The sequence below is a fragment of the Diaporthe batatas genome (genome assembly GCF_019321695.1).
Source record: "Diaporthe batatas strain CRI 302-4 chromosome Unknown Contig00004, whole genome shotgun sequence".
In the NCBI taxonomy this organism is placed as follows: domain Eukaryota; kingdom Fungi; phylum Ascomycota; class Sordariomycetes; order Diaporthales; family Diaporthaceae; genus Diaporthe; species Diaporthe batatas.
The window spans coordinates 2,277,947-2,290,752 of NW_025408551.1; the positions used below are offsets into that span (position 1 = coordinate 2,277,947).

The window sequence follows — 12,806 nt, forward strand, 5'->3', positions numbered from 1 at the left end:
CATCCCTGTATTGTGGAGCCACCGGCTCTTCCTTCTGTGAGAGAGAGCAAGTTTGTTCCCGCCCGCTCGACTCCCGAGAATCATCAAGTCACCCGCCAAGTATCGCCGGTGATCACACACACACTGTGCCGTCGGTCACTACCAAGCACCCAACGTCACCGTCGCTTGGCCGTCAAGCAGGGTCTCGTGCGAGAGAAGGGCTCGAAAAGGTACACGCCCCATGTCTCATCTAGCAGGTTCCATAAAGGTTCAACAGTGCGACCGCAACAGTCCCTCCCTCCCCTCTCGCCGAAGGACAGGGCGGGTGTTGATACAAGCAATGCCCGGCCTGCCTGCCTGCCTGCCTTCCTGCCTGCCGGCCGGCCGCGCCTTTGACAGGAACATGACGGGACCGGCTTGCAGCAGAAAAAGAAAAGAAGGGCAGCACGAGAGACAAAAAAGCACCGGTGACAGCTCACGCCCCATCAGGGTTCTTGACCGGGTTCATCAATGTGCGTCGCCTCTGTGTATGGCTACAGGTGGGGGCCATTGACTCAGTCCCATCGTGTAATCTTGAATGGAAACGGACAGGACTCGAGAAGGGGAGCAAGTGCAAGTGAGACTCCCCTCGCAACCCTTGCTACCCGTCCAGCCGTCTAGTCACTCCGTCCGAGACCGTTGCGTGTATGTGTGTGTGTGTCCCGTCCCCACCGGAGACACGGCACGGGAGCGACACGGGAGAGGTTGGCCGAGGGAACCTGGATGGCCCAGACTCGTGACCGACCTCGACGGCGCGCGCGCGCGCGCTCTCGGGCTTAGGTTACCGCCGTCTTGCTGCGGTGGTTTCGGCCGTTAGCTTGTGCCCCTCTCCACGTCAAGATGAGATGTCACATGCGGTTCCGGGGGATGCTCGGATGCCGGCTCGTGATGGTCTCAGCTCTGGTGATGCCATGACATCCGCTTCTTTCGGGTGAAAAAGAGATCTTCTTCGGTTGTGATGCCTGCATTTTCGTTAGTACAAGAGTAGGGTGAGACTTGCAGTGTGTAGGGACGGCAGGTCTAAGCGACCGTACGACGTGGTTGGGGAGCAGGAGACGACGAAACCAGAGCTCTTCCGTGTGAAGCTACTATCCCAGGCTAAAGAAAACACAGGTCACCCCTTGCATCAGCGAGACTCGGGGGCTCTCCAAGACCGGAGAGGGAGTCCTGGCAACTGGGAGATGTATTTCGCTATCCAACGCGCCGATACGAACGCCCGCCATCAAGTCAAGTCATTCGGCCCTTCTCAAGAGACGCACACAAGGGAAACTAAAATTCAGGGGTGATAAAACGTCTCATGCCTACCACTCCTCCTCCCCTCACGCACAGTCCCGTCCCGACTATCATCCCACCCCGTGTCGGCCCCGTCGAACCCGGGCGTCCGCGGCGACGGGCCGGCGCCCGTCACACCACCCAGCGGCCAGCTCGAGTCCATCATCTCCTGCGCGGGGCTGTGCCCGTGGCTGCTGCTGTGGCGGCCGCCGCCGCCGCCGCCGCCAGTCGACACCGACCGCGGGCTCGGGAACGGCCCGTCGTCCATCCTGCTGACCTGCGGGTACCACGGCCGGCCCGAGTCGTCGTACTTGGGCTGGTCGCCGTAGAAGGGCGCCGCCGGCACCCCCACCCCCGAGGAGCTCACGCTCCGGTGCGACGTCCTGAGCGACCGCCGCTGCTGGTACCCCTCCGGCTCGGACCCGGACCCCCGGGGCCCGAGCACAGCTCCTCCTCCCCCGCCCCCGCCCTGTGACATCTCGTAGTCCCCCAGCCCGTCCGGCACGGGCGCCGCCGCCAGCTCCACGGGCCCCTGCTGGACGTTGAGGTTGCTGGGCCGCCTCGCGAACGGGCTCGGCGGCCCGCCGAAGCTGCTCGGCGTGTGTGCGGCCTGGGCGGCGGCGCCGCCGCTGTAAGCGCTGTGCGGGCTCCACGGCCCGGCGCCCGGGCTAAAGGTATACGGGCTGCTGCTGCCCCCCGCGCTGGACTTGGGCCCGCCGTTCTGGGCCCCCGAGGCGCCGTACCGGAACCTGCGGTGCCGGCGGAAAAAGACGCATAGCCCGACGACCAGCGCGACGAGGGCCACCCCGCCGCCGACCGCTATGCCCACGATGGCGCCCGTGCTGAGGCGCGTGCCGCCCGAGGATGAGGAGGAGGTGCCCGTCGCGCCGGGGATGGGCCGCGTCGGGGTGCGGGCTGCCACGGACGCCCTCTTGGTCATGAGGACGTCGAGGTCGCGGTTGTCGAAGCCGCCCGCCGGGGCGGTGCGCGTCGCCCCGCCCGTGGCCTGCCCGCCCACCACGGAGATGATCTCGTCCGGGACGGCGTACGTCGTCAGGTCCGGGGCGTACAGCTGCCAGGGGTTCGCGCCCGGGTCGGCCTGCTGGCCCAGGACGAGGTTGTGCGTGCCCCTCTGCGGCGCGGCGTCGCAGTCGTCGCTGAGCGGGAAGGTCCCGCCGATCACGAGCATCTGGCCCCTGTTGACGACGTTGCAGGTCAGGCTGTGGTGCGGGTACTGGCCCGTGACGTTGCCGTCGGTCGGGTAGAGCTTGATCCAGGTGAACGTGGGGATCGTTACTGTTGTCATTGATGGGTCAGTGGGGACGCGGAGGGTGAGGTGGCGTGTAGATGTGTAGACGTACGTATGTACACGTCGTCGAAGCCCGATGTATCTGGTGGCATGCCAGCACCGCCGTACAGATATCTGCATCACACCATTTATCAACACCTTGTCCAGTAGCCAGTGGTTCGATTCAGGACTTACATATTATAGCTCGACTGATCATCCGCCCATGTCACCCCGGAGCAAAACCTGCTTCGCATCTCTGGTGTGTGTTAATCAGCCGCTGTCGAGCATACAGTAACGCAGTTCGGAACGTCCCAGAATACCAAACGCAGGGAATGTAAAAGGTAGAAAACCGTGCTTACGTGGGGTCGTGCCCGAGGTCTGTTGTGTGTACCAGCGGTCGGTCACAATATCATAAACAAACACCTCGTCCATTGGCTGCCCGGCCGTCGTGCCGTTGTCCAGGTCCTGGATCCCCCCAAAGTAGATGAGGAGCCCGCCGTCCGAGGCTGGCAGGTAGTTCATCGTCCCCTCGGCCCTCCCGATCGAGTCTGGCCCCGAGCTATTCGTCCATGACCCCTCGTCCATGTCGTACTTGATCAAGCCGGTCGTGGCGACAGGTGGGCCGGACCAGTCAGGCACCGAGTTGTTGGAGAGCCAGCCGCCGTAGTAGAAGCCCAGACCGAGTTCTGAGATGCCCGTGCCCGCGCCGTACGATACCGGGCGTATCCCGCTCTGGCTCGGCGGCCCGAGGTTATCCCATGAGTCGTTCAGTATGTCGTACGAGTAGAGATTGAAAGGCGTAGGTGGTGTGCCGTAGTATTCCCCGCCAAAGAGGTAGAACCTCTTGTTGACTTCATCCCCCCACAACACACCGCCGTTGACGTCCGGAATGGATGCATTCTTGGAGAGGTTGGCATGTAGCGGAGGCATGCCACTTCCGCTGTTCTTTTGCAGGTCATTATACGAGAGCCATGTATCTGGGTATCGCATTGTGAGCAAACACCCTGGTTGGACAGTTCACGCCATATTCTGGACGAAAAGTCAACTTACTCGAGTAGTTTTGAGAGTTGGTTGAGATGGGACTCCAATTTATCAGACCGCCGTCCAGGTAAAGTTTATCGTCTACGACAGTAGACTGGTGCCCAAACCGCCGACAAAAATTTTGGACTGGGTCCCGCTGCTGCCATGACCGAGGAACAAACAGGGCGAGGACCGCAAGGTGCAACAGACGGGAGGACGTCATCCTGGCAGAGGAGAGTCGAGACAGGCCCAGAAAGGCGGCCGAGTTTGGTCTACGACATGAGACACGAGCTGTGGAGAGCGTCGAGCCGGACCTCTCATTCTTCGGTATCGCGTGCTGCGAGGGTTCGCGTGCTCTCGCCACTGGGCAACACGGGAGGATCGTCCAGACCGTCGGATGGGATAAGTAATCCCCAACAAGGGACGGCACACGAGGGCTCCCGCTAGATGCTCGGGGTGTTAGGCGGTGACTGTTGACGCAGGGACGAGATGAGATGAGATAACGAACGGCGGGAGGCAGATGATGTGAGATACAGCTCGTCTGGGCCGTCAGGAGCGAAGAGTCTAAAGAACGGGGAGTAACCCCCATCAACTAGTAGAAAAACCCCAACGCCGTTCCTCGAGCAAATCCCAGCCGCAGACCCAGCTCAACGGAACCAGGCAGCCTCGATGGTAGGGCCCCGCGACGGGGCTATATCGTACCACCCGCTTGGCGCGCCGACGCTGGCGCTGACGATGGTACAACGACACGGGCGCCGTGATAGGCCGCAGACCTGGGGTGCAGAGGCAGCTCGAGCAAGCCATGCTTCGTGTTGGAGGCGTGGGGAGGGGAAAGCTGCATGGTAAGCTGCGCGCCACAGCTGTAGCTTGCCGAACACCACCGGCATCAGGGTGTGTCGTCTGGGTAAATTGAGGGAACCTTGCAGGTGAGACCTACATACATGTTTGTGAACCCCGGCTCGCGCCCAATGGGGAGCCACCTCAGCTGCTCCAGCTTGGCAGCCCGGAGACCTCTCCCGCAGCTGATCCCTGGCAGCGCCGGCCTGCGGCTCGCAGCCCTGGCGGGAAAGGGCGGTGGTCCGCTCGCCTGCAGGGCTGACCAAGAGATGGCCTCTGAGGTAACGAGGGGGAGGGAGCCGATTGGGATGGTCCTGTTGCTGAGCGAGGGCCATGCTTTGACGAGCTCTCATCAGGTGATTTGGGCTGCTTGTCAGCAACAAGGTCTCACATCCTGACGGGGTGCCCATACAGACACGTCAGCCGTGATTTACGACGCATCTCCCATGACAGCGAGAAATTCTATGAGCTTAAGAAATGTGTGTGATTTTCTGTTGTTTCGTGCTGAGATCGAAGACAGTCCCAACCCCGTCTAGGCCTCGAGTGGCTGGGCCCTCGAGTTTCTCAAGCACAGACTATATCCAGTGGCTGACTCGCCTTGTCTTGTACCACTGCCTTCTGCATTAGATGTGTTGTTCTGATGGGCTTATCGGCTGGTCCGAACGAGTTCCTGACCGCTGACGCCCGAGATCTGGACGTCGAAACCTCCGCGTGCTTCCGGCTCGTTGACGTGGCGCAGGTGACAAGGTGGCCGACCAGAGATTCTGTTCTCTCGCACGACGACCGCGCTCTCAAAGACTGCATCCAAGAGCCATGGGCCCGTCGCCGGCTACGGGACAGGACCGACGATATCATCAACTCCTGCTCCCACCCCCCTACTCCTCGGTTGATGGGGTACCGGCAATGGGGATTAGATCGTTCATCAGGGCCACTGCTCGGTGTATGTCAGGGCTCTGGAGAGCTTGCATTGCTTTGCCAATTGGCAAAAACGGATTCCCGAAACGGAAGGCGTAGGGCTCCTCGGAGGAAGTTGACGAGGCATGATATGCATCCAGTGCGTCGATAGCCTGCAGATCAAGTTCGGCGTCCCTTTCCAGATCTGCGCTGACCGTGGTAGTGTCCAGCCCAGGGACGTTCTTGGCGTCGCGTAGCACCTCGGCGCAGCGGGTGAGCGCCCAGCAGTAGAACCGTGTGTACTGCCTCATCTCTGTCTCGGCGCTCTGTTTCCACGAGTGCCACAGTAGCCTGTGCGCACCCAGCTGGCCGAGAAGCTGAACATAAAAGCGGTGAGTGTCATAATCATCTGCTGTGCTTCTGATGCTCGATCCGAACAAGGACGGCTGCACCGTGGAGCCGGCACATGGCCGACCGGTCAACAAGGTGAAGAGCTCCGGACGAGTTCCCCTCGCCGAGCCATCTCCCTGGTCGAGTGCTTGGAGTATGCCCTCACTTATCACGCCCAGAGTCGCTGGCTTGTCTTGAATGGAACCGCCTATGAAGCCCTGTGACAGGCAAATGTGCAGATACTGAATGATGGCGGGCAGCAAGGCCATCTTGGCTGCCAGGGCCAAGCCAACTCGCGATAGAGCTGGGCTGAGACTAGTGTTTCCCGAGAGCTGTCTCATTGTGAGGTTGTTGATGAACTTGAGGGAATCTTCTCTATGCCCGCCCGATGTCTTCTTAAGCCTGCCATCCGTGAACCAGCGTGCAATGCAGTCCATGGAGGTCGGGGTGAGGGCCTCGTGTCCCGGTGCGAAGACATGCGCACACAGCCTTTTGAGCTGGTTGAGGCTTTTGCAGTCTTTGACGGCCGTTTCGAAAGCCTCGGGAGCGTCCACGTCGACGCTGGCCGAAGCAGTCTCAGGTGAGGCAGGTGCCTGACGTTGACGGTGTAGCATGAAACGGATGATCGTGTTTGCATCACCGGCTAGGATGCGTTGTGGTATGCCGTTTTCGTTCAAGGCCTTGTTCCTGCCCCCCAACAGGACATCACGCCCCGGGATGCGCCCCGGGATGCCCTGATCCACGGCGGTAGCTGCGCGGTCAACCTGCGAAGAAACAGCGCCATCGCTGCCGCACAGGGCGACCGAAAGCACATCGAGATCCGATATCTTGTAGGGGCTGTAACGGGCTGCCAGCATGCGGTCCATCTTGCCCCTGTCTTTGACTATGGCCTCCTCCAGCTGGTCAACCCGCTTCTCAACCTCAGGGAGTATGGGATCGTGTGCCCATTTGGCTGTCTGCTCGGCGGCATCCTTCTTGTTGAAAGGGCGTACATGCGGACTGTCCTCGGCGTCAAGGTCCAGCACGACGAGCGGCAGGTCAAACGCCGGGACACTACGCCTGACTTTGATTCTACGACGACTTCGTCCACTATTGAGGATGACGCCTGTGAGCTCTCGGTCAATGAATGTGCGCTTCTGAGAGCTCGCGTTATATGGGATGGAGCCGCCGCACGCCCAGCAGAGCCCAGATGGGGCTCCTACCCTGAGCCGCCTCATCCTGTGGGTAAAGCAGCTCGCGACTCATGGGGGGAGGGCCCGTGCTTTGGGGGATGTGGGTTATTGAGAAGGAGAAGATGATTGATCCATGCAGAGAGATAAACAAAAACCACTGGAGGTCGTGACTCGCCCCGAAGTCTGGGAACTTGAGAATTGAGTTCTGAGATGAAAATCCAGTCAGTGATGTCGTGTCACATTGGAGTTGAGTATTTGGGGTATGAAATTGCAGCCAAGGGGACATTTGGAGGCTGCGTGTGCTGCAGTGCGGGCGTCCCCTCCAAATGCCAGGCCAGGGGGAGCGCACTAGACCGTTTTCTTCCCGCAAGTGGCAGGAAACTGTAGAGAGCAAAGGAAGCTCTCAAATTCAATTATTCTCTCTCTCTCTCTCTCTTTCTCTTCGACCAATTTAGTTCATCAGGTCAGATAGAACAACAAGCTCAAATACTAGTGGACTGACTCTAGACCTACCTAGTTACCCTCTGAACGCACAACTACCTGATATAGCTAGCCCGCTGGCCAGTGCTACTTCTTTAAGACTAGTGCTCAATTCTCCCCATTTGTTTCCCGCTCAATTTCTGTATTTTATCCAGGCCCAGGCCCAGACCCACTTCTTCTCATCGCTACCCCAGACATTCTCAACTGCAACATCAAACCATCAACTCGCCTCGCAACTTCTTGCCCGCATCTGCCAAACCAAACCCTCAATCTCAACCACACAGGCCTCATTCAACATGCCTCCAGCAAAGAAGAGAAAGACCGCAAAGGCCGCTAGGGGCGGCAAGAAGGGAGCAGTAGTGACCTCGACCGTCGAAGAATCGTCACCACCGCCTGCCGACCCGCAAGAGCCAGAACCAGCGCCGCTGTCGCCAAAACCTCAATCACCACCAGCCGCAGCCACAACCACAGACAAGGCGCAGTCCCCCGCGCCGGAGGAAACACCCGCAGCAGAGCCTTCTGCACCCGCACAAACAGAAGGAGACAAAGCAGACACACAAGAAGCGCCAGAACCACCCGCGGCCGCGCCGGCCGCCTCGATCCAAGACCGCATGGCGCGCTTCCGCGCCCTGCAGACCCGCGCCAAGTCCTCCTCGGCATCCAACCTGACCGCCGCGCAGACGGAGGCGCACCGCCTGGCCAACGACCCGGCGCAGCTGGCCGCGATCCAGCGCAAGTCGGCCGTGGCGTCCAACAAGCTGCTCAAGGCGGACATCGAGGACGCGGGCGGCGACTTTGAGCGCAAGCGGGCGTGGGACTGGACGGTCGACGAGTCGGAGAAGTGGGACAGCCGCGTGGCCAAGAAGGAGCGCCACCGCGACGACAACGCCTTCTCCGACTACGCGCGCGAGGCCTCCAAGATCTACAAGCGGCAGCTGCGCAACCTGGGCGACCCGGACCTGGAGCGGTACGCGCGCGAGAGGATGCGCGCCATCGACGAGGCCGCCGCGCGGGGGACGCTGGAGCTCGTCGAGACCGAGGACGGCGAGATGGTCGCCGTCGACAAGGACGGCACCTTTTACGGCGGCGGCGGCGCGGGGGACGCCTTCGCGGGCTTCAGCGACAACAAGCCCGACAAGAAGGCCGTCGACCGCCTCGTCGGCGAGCTCAAGAAGGCCGAGGAGGTCGCCAACAAGAAGAGGAAGGAGCGCCAGGCCCGCAACGGCGACGACGCCGACGTCACCTACATCAACGACAAGAACAAGCAGTTCAACCAGAAGCTGGCGCGCTTCTACAACAAGTACACGGCCGAGATCAGGGACAGCTTCGAGCGGGGGACCATGATCTGAGGGGGGCTTGTTTGCCGAGGAGGAGAGAAGAAAAAAGACATTACTCTTTAGGCGTTTGTTGCATATCAGTCGGGTTACAGCGCTGTTATTAGGTCAGTTTTAGGGGGCTTTGGTCTTGAGGAAATGCATCTTTGATAGATGACCCAGATAAAGTGGTCAACACAATCAATCACATACGCTTTTACCGCAACGCCGATACATCTTCCAAAACAAGAGTGATATGGTTTGCCAGGGCCTCTATGGCTAACCGCTGTATTCTGCTGTCCTAGGGGGTTGTCCCATACGAGGCCGTCTTAAAAGCATCAGGGGGAGGGTGGATGGTAAGCCAAGGGAAAATGGACGCACCCACATCCCAAAGGCGTAGTAGGTTTGATACTTATTGGCAGACCAAGCTAGGGTTTCCAACTTGGATAGATGGTGTGGCCGCGTAGCGAACACCAAAACAGCAGCTCAACACCAGACCCCCCAACCTCTTTCTCACCTCCCTCACAACCACAGCACCAACCCGTCCATGACAGACATCCCAAGACTTGCGAGTACCGATCTACCAGCTAGCCAGCCACACCAGCAGCGAGGACCACGACGACGTCCAACACCCAAAAAGCATCGCACCCACAGCCAAGAGCCCCGGCCACACCCGAAGCGGCGGCAAGGCCTCCGAATCCCGAACCAACTCCCCTCCCTACCCGGGCGCGCATGAATCACCACTGCCGGAGGACGCCGCGGCGCCGCGCCCGCGGGGCAACACCCCCGGGGCCCGCGGTGCAGTAGGGCCGAGGGCGAGACGAACTCATTCATGTTGGCCATCGGCGGGCCATGGCAGTCAGCCAGGTTCGTACAAGCTTCACGGCGGCCGAGGTCACAGAACAGAAGGCCGGAACAACACAAGCCGTGATGGGGGGTGGTGAAAAAAAACACAAATGCCAATGCGATCTATCAATTAACCAGACGGACCCGTCCTTTTCCAGCGTCCTTGTACAAGCCGTGAGGCAATGCTGCATAATCTCTGACAAGCCAAAGTGAGAGAAGAAAAGAGAAATGCAGCGCATCTGTGTTTGTGAACGCCTCGCCAGCATGTGCCCTCGGCGGCGACTCGAGTGTCGACGGCCCCAGACCTGGCAGCAGTAGTTATACATAGCCCGAGGGCCACAACATGTCTATTAATCAACGATCCCTCCTTCTGCCTCTTTTCAACAGTGGTAAATAACCCGCCCCAGACAAACTGCCCTCCTCTCAGTTCGACGACTGAGCTCCTCCCGGTGGCTGCCTCAACGGGAGACGGTAGTACGCCCGCACCTGGTCGTCCAGGTTCTTGAAGTTGGCCTTGTAGAACGGGAGCTGGCAGTTGGTGAGTTTGCCCGACAGGCCGTTGGCCCCCTTTCTCGAATACAGGTTCTGCTCGTGCAGGTCGTCCTCCATGCCCTCCCAGTACTCGTGCTTGGTGCCGTAGTTCTTCTTGTCCAGGTCCGCCAGCTTGGCGACGACCTCGCCCCCCTCCGCGACGGGCAGCCTCGGGATCCGAAGGAACAGGCTGCAGTCGCGCAGCGTCATGGCGAGACAATACCGTGCGACGTTGTCCTCCTCCGCGTCTTCCTCGGCGCCGGATGACTGCGCCACGGTGGTCGCCGACGTGGCCGCGGACGCTCCCCCCGAGGAGGAACCCCCGGATTCCAATGCGGGGGGCACCACCTTTTTGGGGCAGTGGTCGAGGTCCCACTGCTTGGTGCGCAGCCGGCGCAGCAGGTCCGAGTCGTGCAGCCACTTCTTCAGGTTGTCGGCCTCCGAGGACGTCAGGCGCAGGCCGTTCCGGATGTCCACCGCGACGTTCTGGTTCCGGGGGAAATCGGTGGCCTTGACCAGGTTCAGCGGGCAGAAGACCGGGTTGCGCGAGCCGTTCTTGATGTTGCGCTGCACCTCGCGCGCGCAATTGCGGCACTGCTCGGCCCCGTCGGGCGCCCTGGGCGACTGGTGCAGCCACTTGGGCTTGATCTCGTGCAGCGTGAACAAGTCTTCCTCGTCCTCGCTGCTGCTGTCGTCGGGCTCTTCCTCTGCCTTGGCCTTGCCTTTGGCTTTGGCCTTGGCGGCCCCGGATGATGACGGCCGCGATGCCGGCCGTGGTGCGCCCGCCTTCCTGGGCCGCATGTCCTCGACGAGCATGCCGGTGTTCATGGCCTCGGCCACGAACCTTTGGCCGGCAAAGTCACGGCGGCGCTTGTTCTTCTCTTCGATCTCATGTAGCTGCAGGTTGAGCCTATCGAAGAACGCAGGTTCTTGGGGTAGCTTGACAAGCCTCTGCTGAACAAGCTCGTGCGGCTTGAACAGAGGCGAAACTCTGTCCTGCCAGTACGCCTGCAGCTCGGCATATGTCGGGCCGTTTGACTCGTCTTTTGGGAGCCGAAGCAGCTGACCTGGACTCTTGTTAGCCCACCGGGTCCCGACTATGCCTCGGGATAAGATGTGTGAATGGGTGCTGTACCGTGCAGGCCTGGGTGGTCTTCCACGCCCGAGAGCTCAAAGACGACGTTTGCCGCGCCCTCGCCGACAAACGTGCATACTGCTGAGGGTGGGATAGTCTCCATCTCGATACCAGTCTTAGGGGTATTATTGGGTGTGGCGGTCCGTTGATCTTCAGAATGCTGAACCCCGGTATTATTGGGTATGTCGTTCGGTTGATGGTCAGGCTGAACGAACCTCCCCATTGCCTTGGAGTGTGGTTGTGGTCGAATTACACATTACAGTCGGAACCAGGTCCGGAATGGATGTCCGAGGAAAACAGCAGTAGTAGAAGAAGCTGACCACGGATAAGAGCAAGGGCCAGAGCCAGAGCCAGGGCAGAGAGGCAGCTGGGCAAAGCGGACGAGGAACGAGGGGGGCAGGCGCGCGGTCAAGGATGCATGAAGTCGCTACTTCACAAGCGGCGACCGAGCGAGTGCGAGCGAGCGCAGTGGTTGCCGTGACCCGTGCCGTTTGCGCCGTCGTCCGAAGGGAAAGGGGGGCTCGAAGTGGTTAATGAGGGAAAGTGGTTTCCGTTTTCCGTGGATCACATCTGGGGCCCGCAACAGCGGCCGGGGAGGAAAGGACAGAGGGCGAGAGGGGGAGAGGGAGCGAGGCAAGCAATGCAGGTGCGAAGGCGCATTGACGAGAACGGGAGTTTAGTCAGGACTGACTGGCAACCCACGGCGACTCGAGTTTTTGTGCCAGCTTTTTTATTGTTCAATAGTGCGGCGAGACTGCTGGCTCATGACGGCATGACCATAATAAAGTCATGTACTCCGTACGAGGTTGTGGTGAGGTGGGCAGTGAGGCAAGTAGCACGGGGTACTACGACCAGGTAATAAGTAGTAGTAATGTGTGTATGGTATGGGATGGGATGGGATGCTATTATGTCGGCGTCCTCAACCCACACCCACCTACAGCACGGTACAGTATATCCACACCTGCGAGGCCACACGCCTAGGCCACGCCCTCACGCGCCCGCACACCCAAGCCTCCGCCCTTGGTTGGACCTTGGAAGCCGGGACCTTGGATCTTGATCTTTGGGCGGCTGAATCAGTCGTCAGTGCGGCGGCTGGTACCGTACCCGGCACTGTGCATGGCGCCTAGAGGGCGAGGGAACACAAGGATTATCTCTAACACACAGACCTCCTTAAGCCCACATCTTTTAGCGCAAACTCCCCACCCATTTTAAATAAAAAGTCTACACCTAAAAATATTAGTAACTACTAAACCTTATATAAGTATAGCTAAAAAATAAGGGATAAAAAATAGGTAATAAAAGTTTATAATTAAAATATAATTATAATTATAATAAAGAAATTAAAAGTATTAAATTAAATATTAATTTATATATAATAATATTAATATATTTATTTACTTATAAATACTACTTTTTTTAAATTATTTTAATTATACTAATTATTTTAATATTACTTTTACTATATATAAACCTTTATATATTATAAATTATAAATAATTTAAATTTAATAAGAATATTAATACTTATATATATATTATATTTAATATTACCTAATAATAGTTAATAATATACTTTTAATATAACTAACTATATAATAATATATTTAAATT

At 58.6% G+C, this 12,806-nt stretch overlaps 4 protein-coding genes across 4 annotated transcripts; 1 reads left to right on the forward strand and 3 right to left on the reverse strand.

Moving 5' to 3' along the window:
- Window positions 1-1,294: 1,294 nt before the first annotated feature.
- KVR01_004282 (uncharacterized protein) lies at window positions 1,295-4,187 on the reverse strand (the record flags this gene model as incomplete). Its single annotated transcript, XM_044791317.1, has 5 exons — window positions 1,295-2,586; window positions 2,652-2,713; window positions 2,774-2,834; window positions 2,938-3,555; window positions 3,629-4,187. 5 exons carry the CDS (start codon window positions 4,185-4,187, stop codon window positions 1,295-1,297), a joined length of 2,592 nt encoding a protein of 863 aa, XP_044646446.1.
- Window positions 4,188-5,310: 1,123 nt separating this feature from the next.
- KVR01_004464 (uncharacterized protein) lies at window positions 5,311-6,936 on the reverse strand (the record flags this gene model as incomplete). Its single annotated transcript, XM_044784105.1, has 1 exon — window positions 5,311-6,936. One exon carries the CDS (start codon window positions 6,934-6,936, stop codon window positions 5,311-5,313), a length of 1,626 nt encoding a protein of 541 aa, XP_044646628.1.
- Window positions 6,937-7,570: 634 nt separating this feature from the next.
- Window positions 7,571-8,910, forward strand: KVR01_004843 (uncharacterized protein). The gene has a single exon (XM_044789498.1). It carries the CDS (start codon window positions 7,668-7,670, stop codon window positions 8,718-8,720), a length of 1,053 nt encoding a protein of 350 aa, XP_044647007.1. The 5' UTR covers window positions 7,571-7,667; the 3' UTR covers window positions 8,721-8,910.
- Window positions 8,911-9,589: 679 nt separating this feature from the next.
- On the reverse strand, window positions 9,590-12,048 carry KVR01_004686 (uncharacterized protein). Its single transcript, XM_044783173.1, has 2 exons — window positions 11,197-12,048; window positions 9,590-11,128 (listed from the first exon to the last, which is right to left on the reverse strand). The coding sequence occupies exons 1-2, from the start codon at window positions 11,417-11,419 to the stop codon at window positions 9,954-9,956; spliced, it is 1,398 nt and encodes a 465-aa protein (XP_044646850.1). The 5' UTR covers window positions 11,420-12,048; the 3' UTR covers window positions 9,590-9,953.
- Between the last annotated feature and the right edge of the window lie 758 nt (window positions 12,049-12,806).

Coding starts and splice junctions, on each gene's coding strand:
- KVR01_004686 (XM_044783173.1), bottom strand. CDS start 11,419: ATGGGGAGGTTCGTTCAGCCTGACCATCAACCGAACGACATACCCAAT. Junction 11,129..11,196: donor AGACCACCCAGGCCTGCACG/GTACAGCACCCA, acceptor ACAAGAGTCCAG/GTCAGCTGCTTCGGCTCCCA.
- KVR01_004843 (XM_044789498.1), top strand. CDS start 7,668: ATGCCTCCAGCAAAGAAGAGAAAGACCGCAAAGGCCGCTAGGGGCGGC.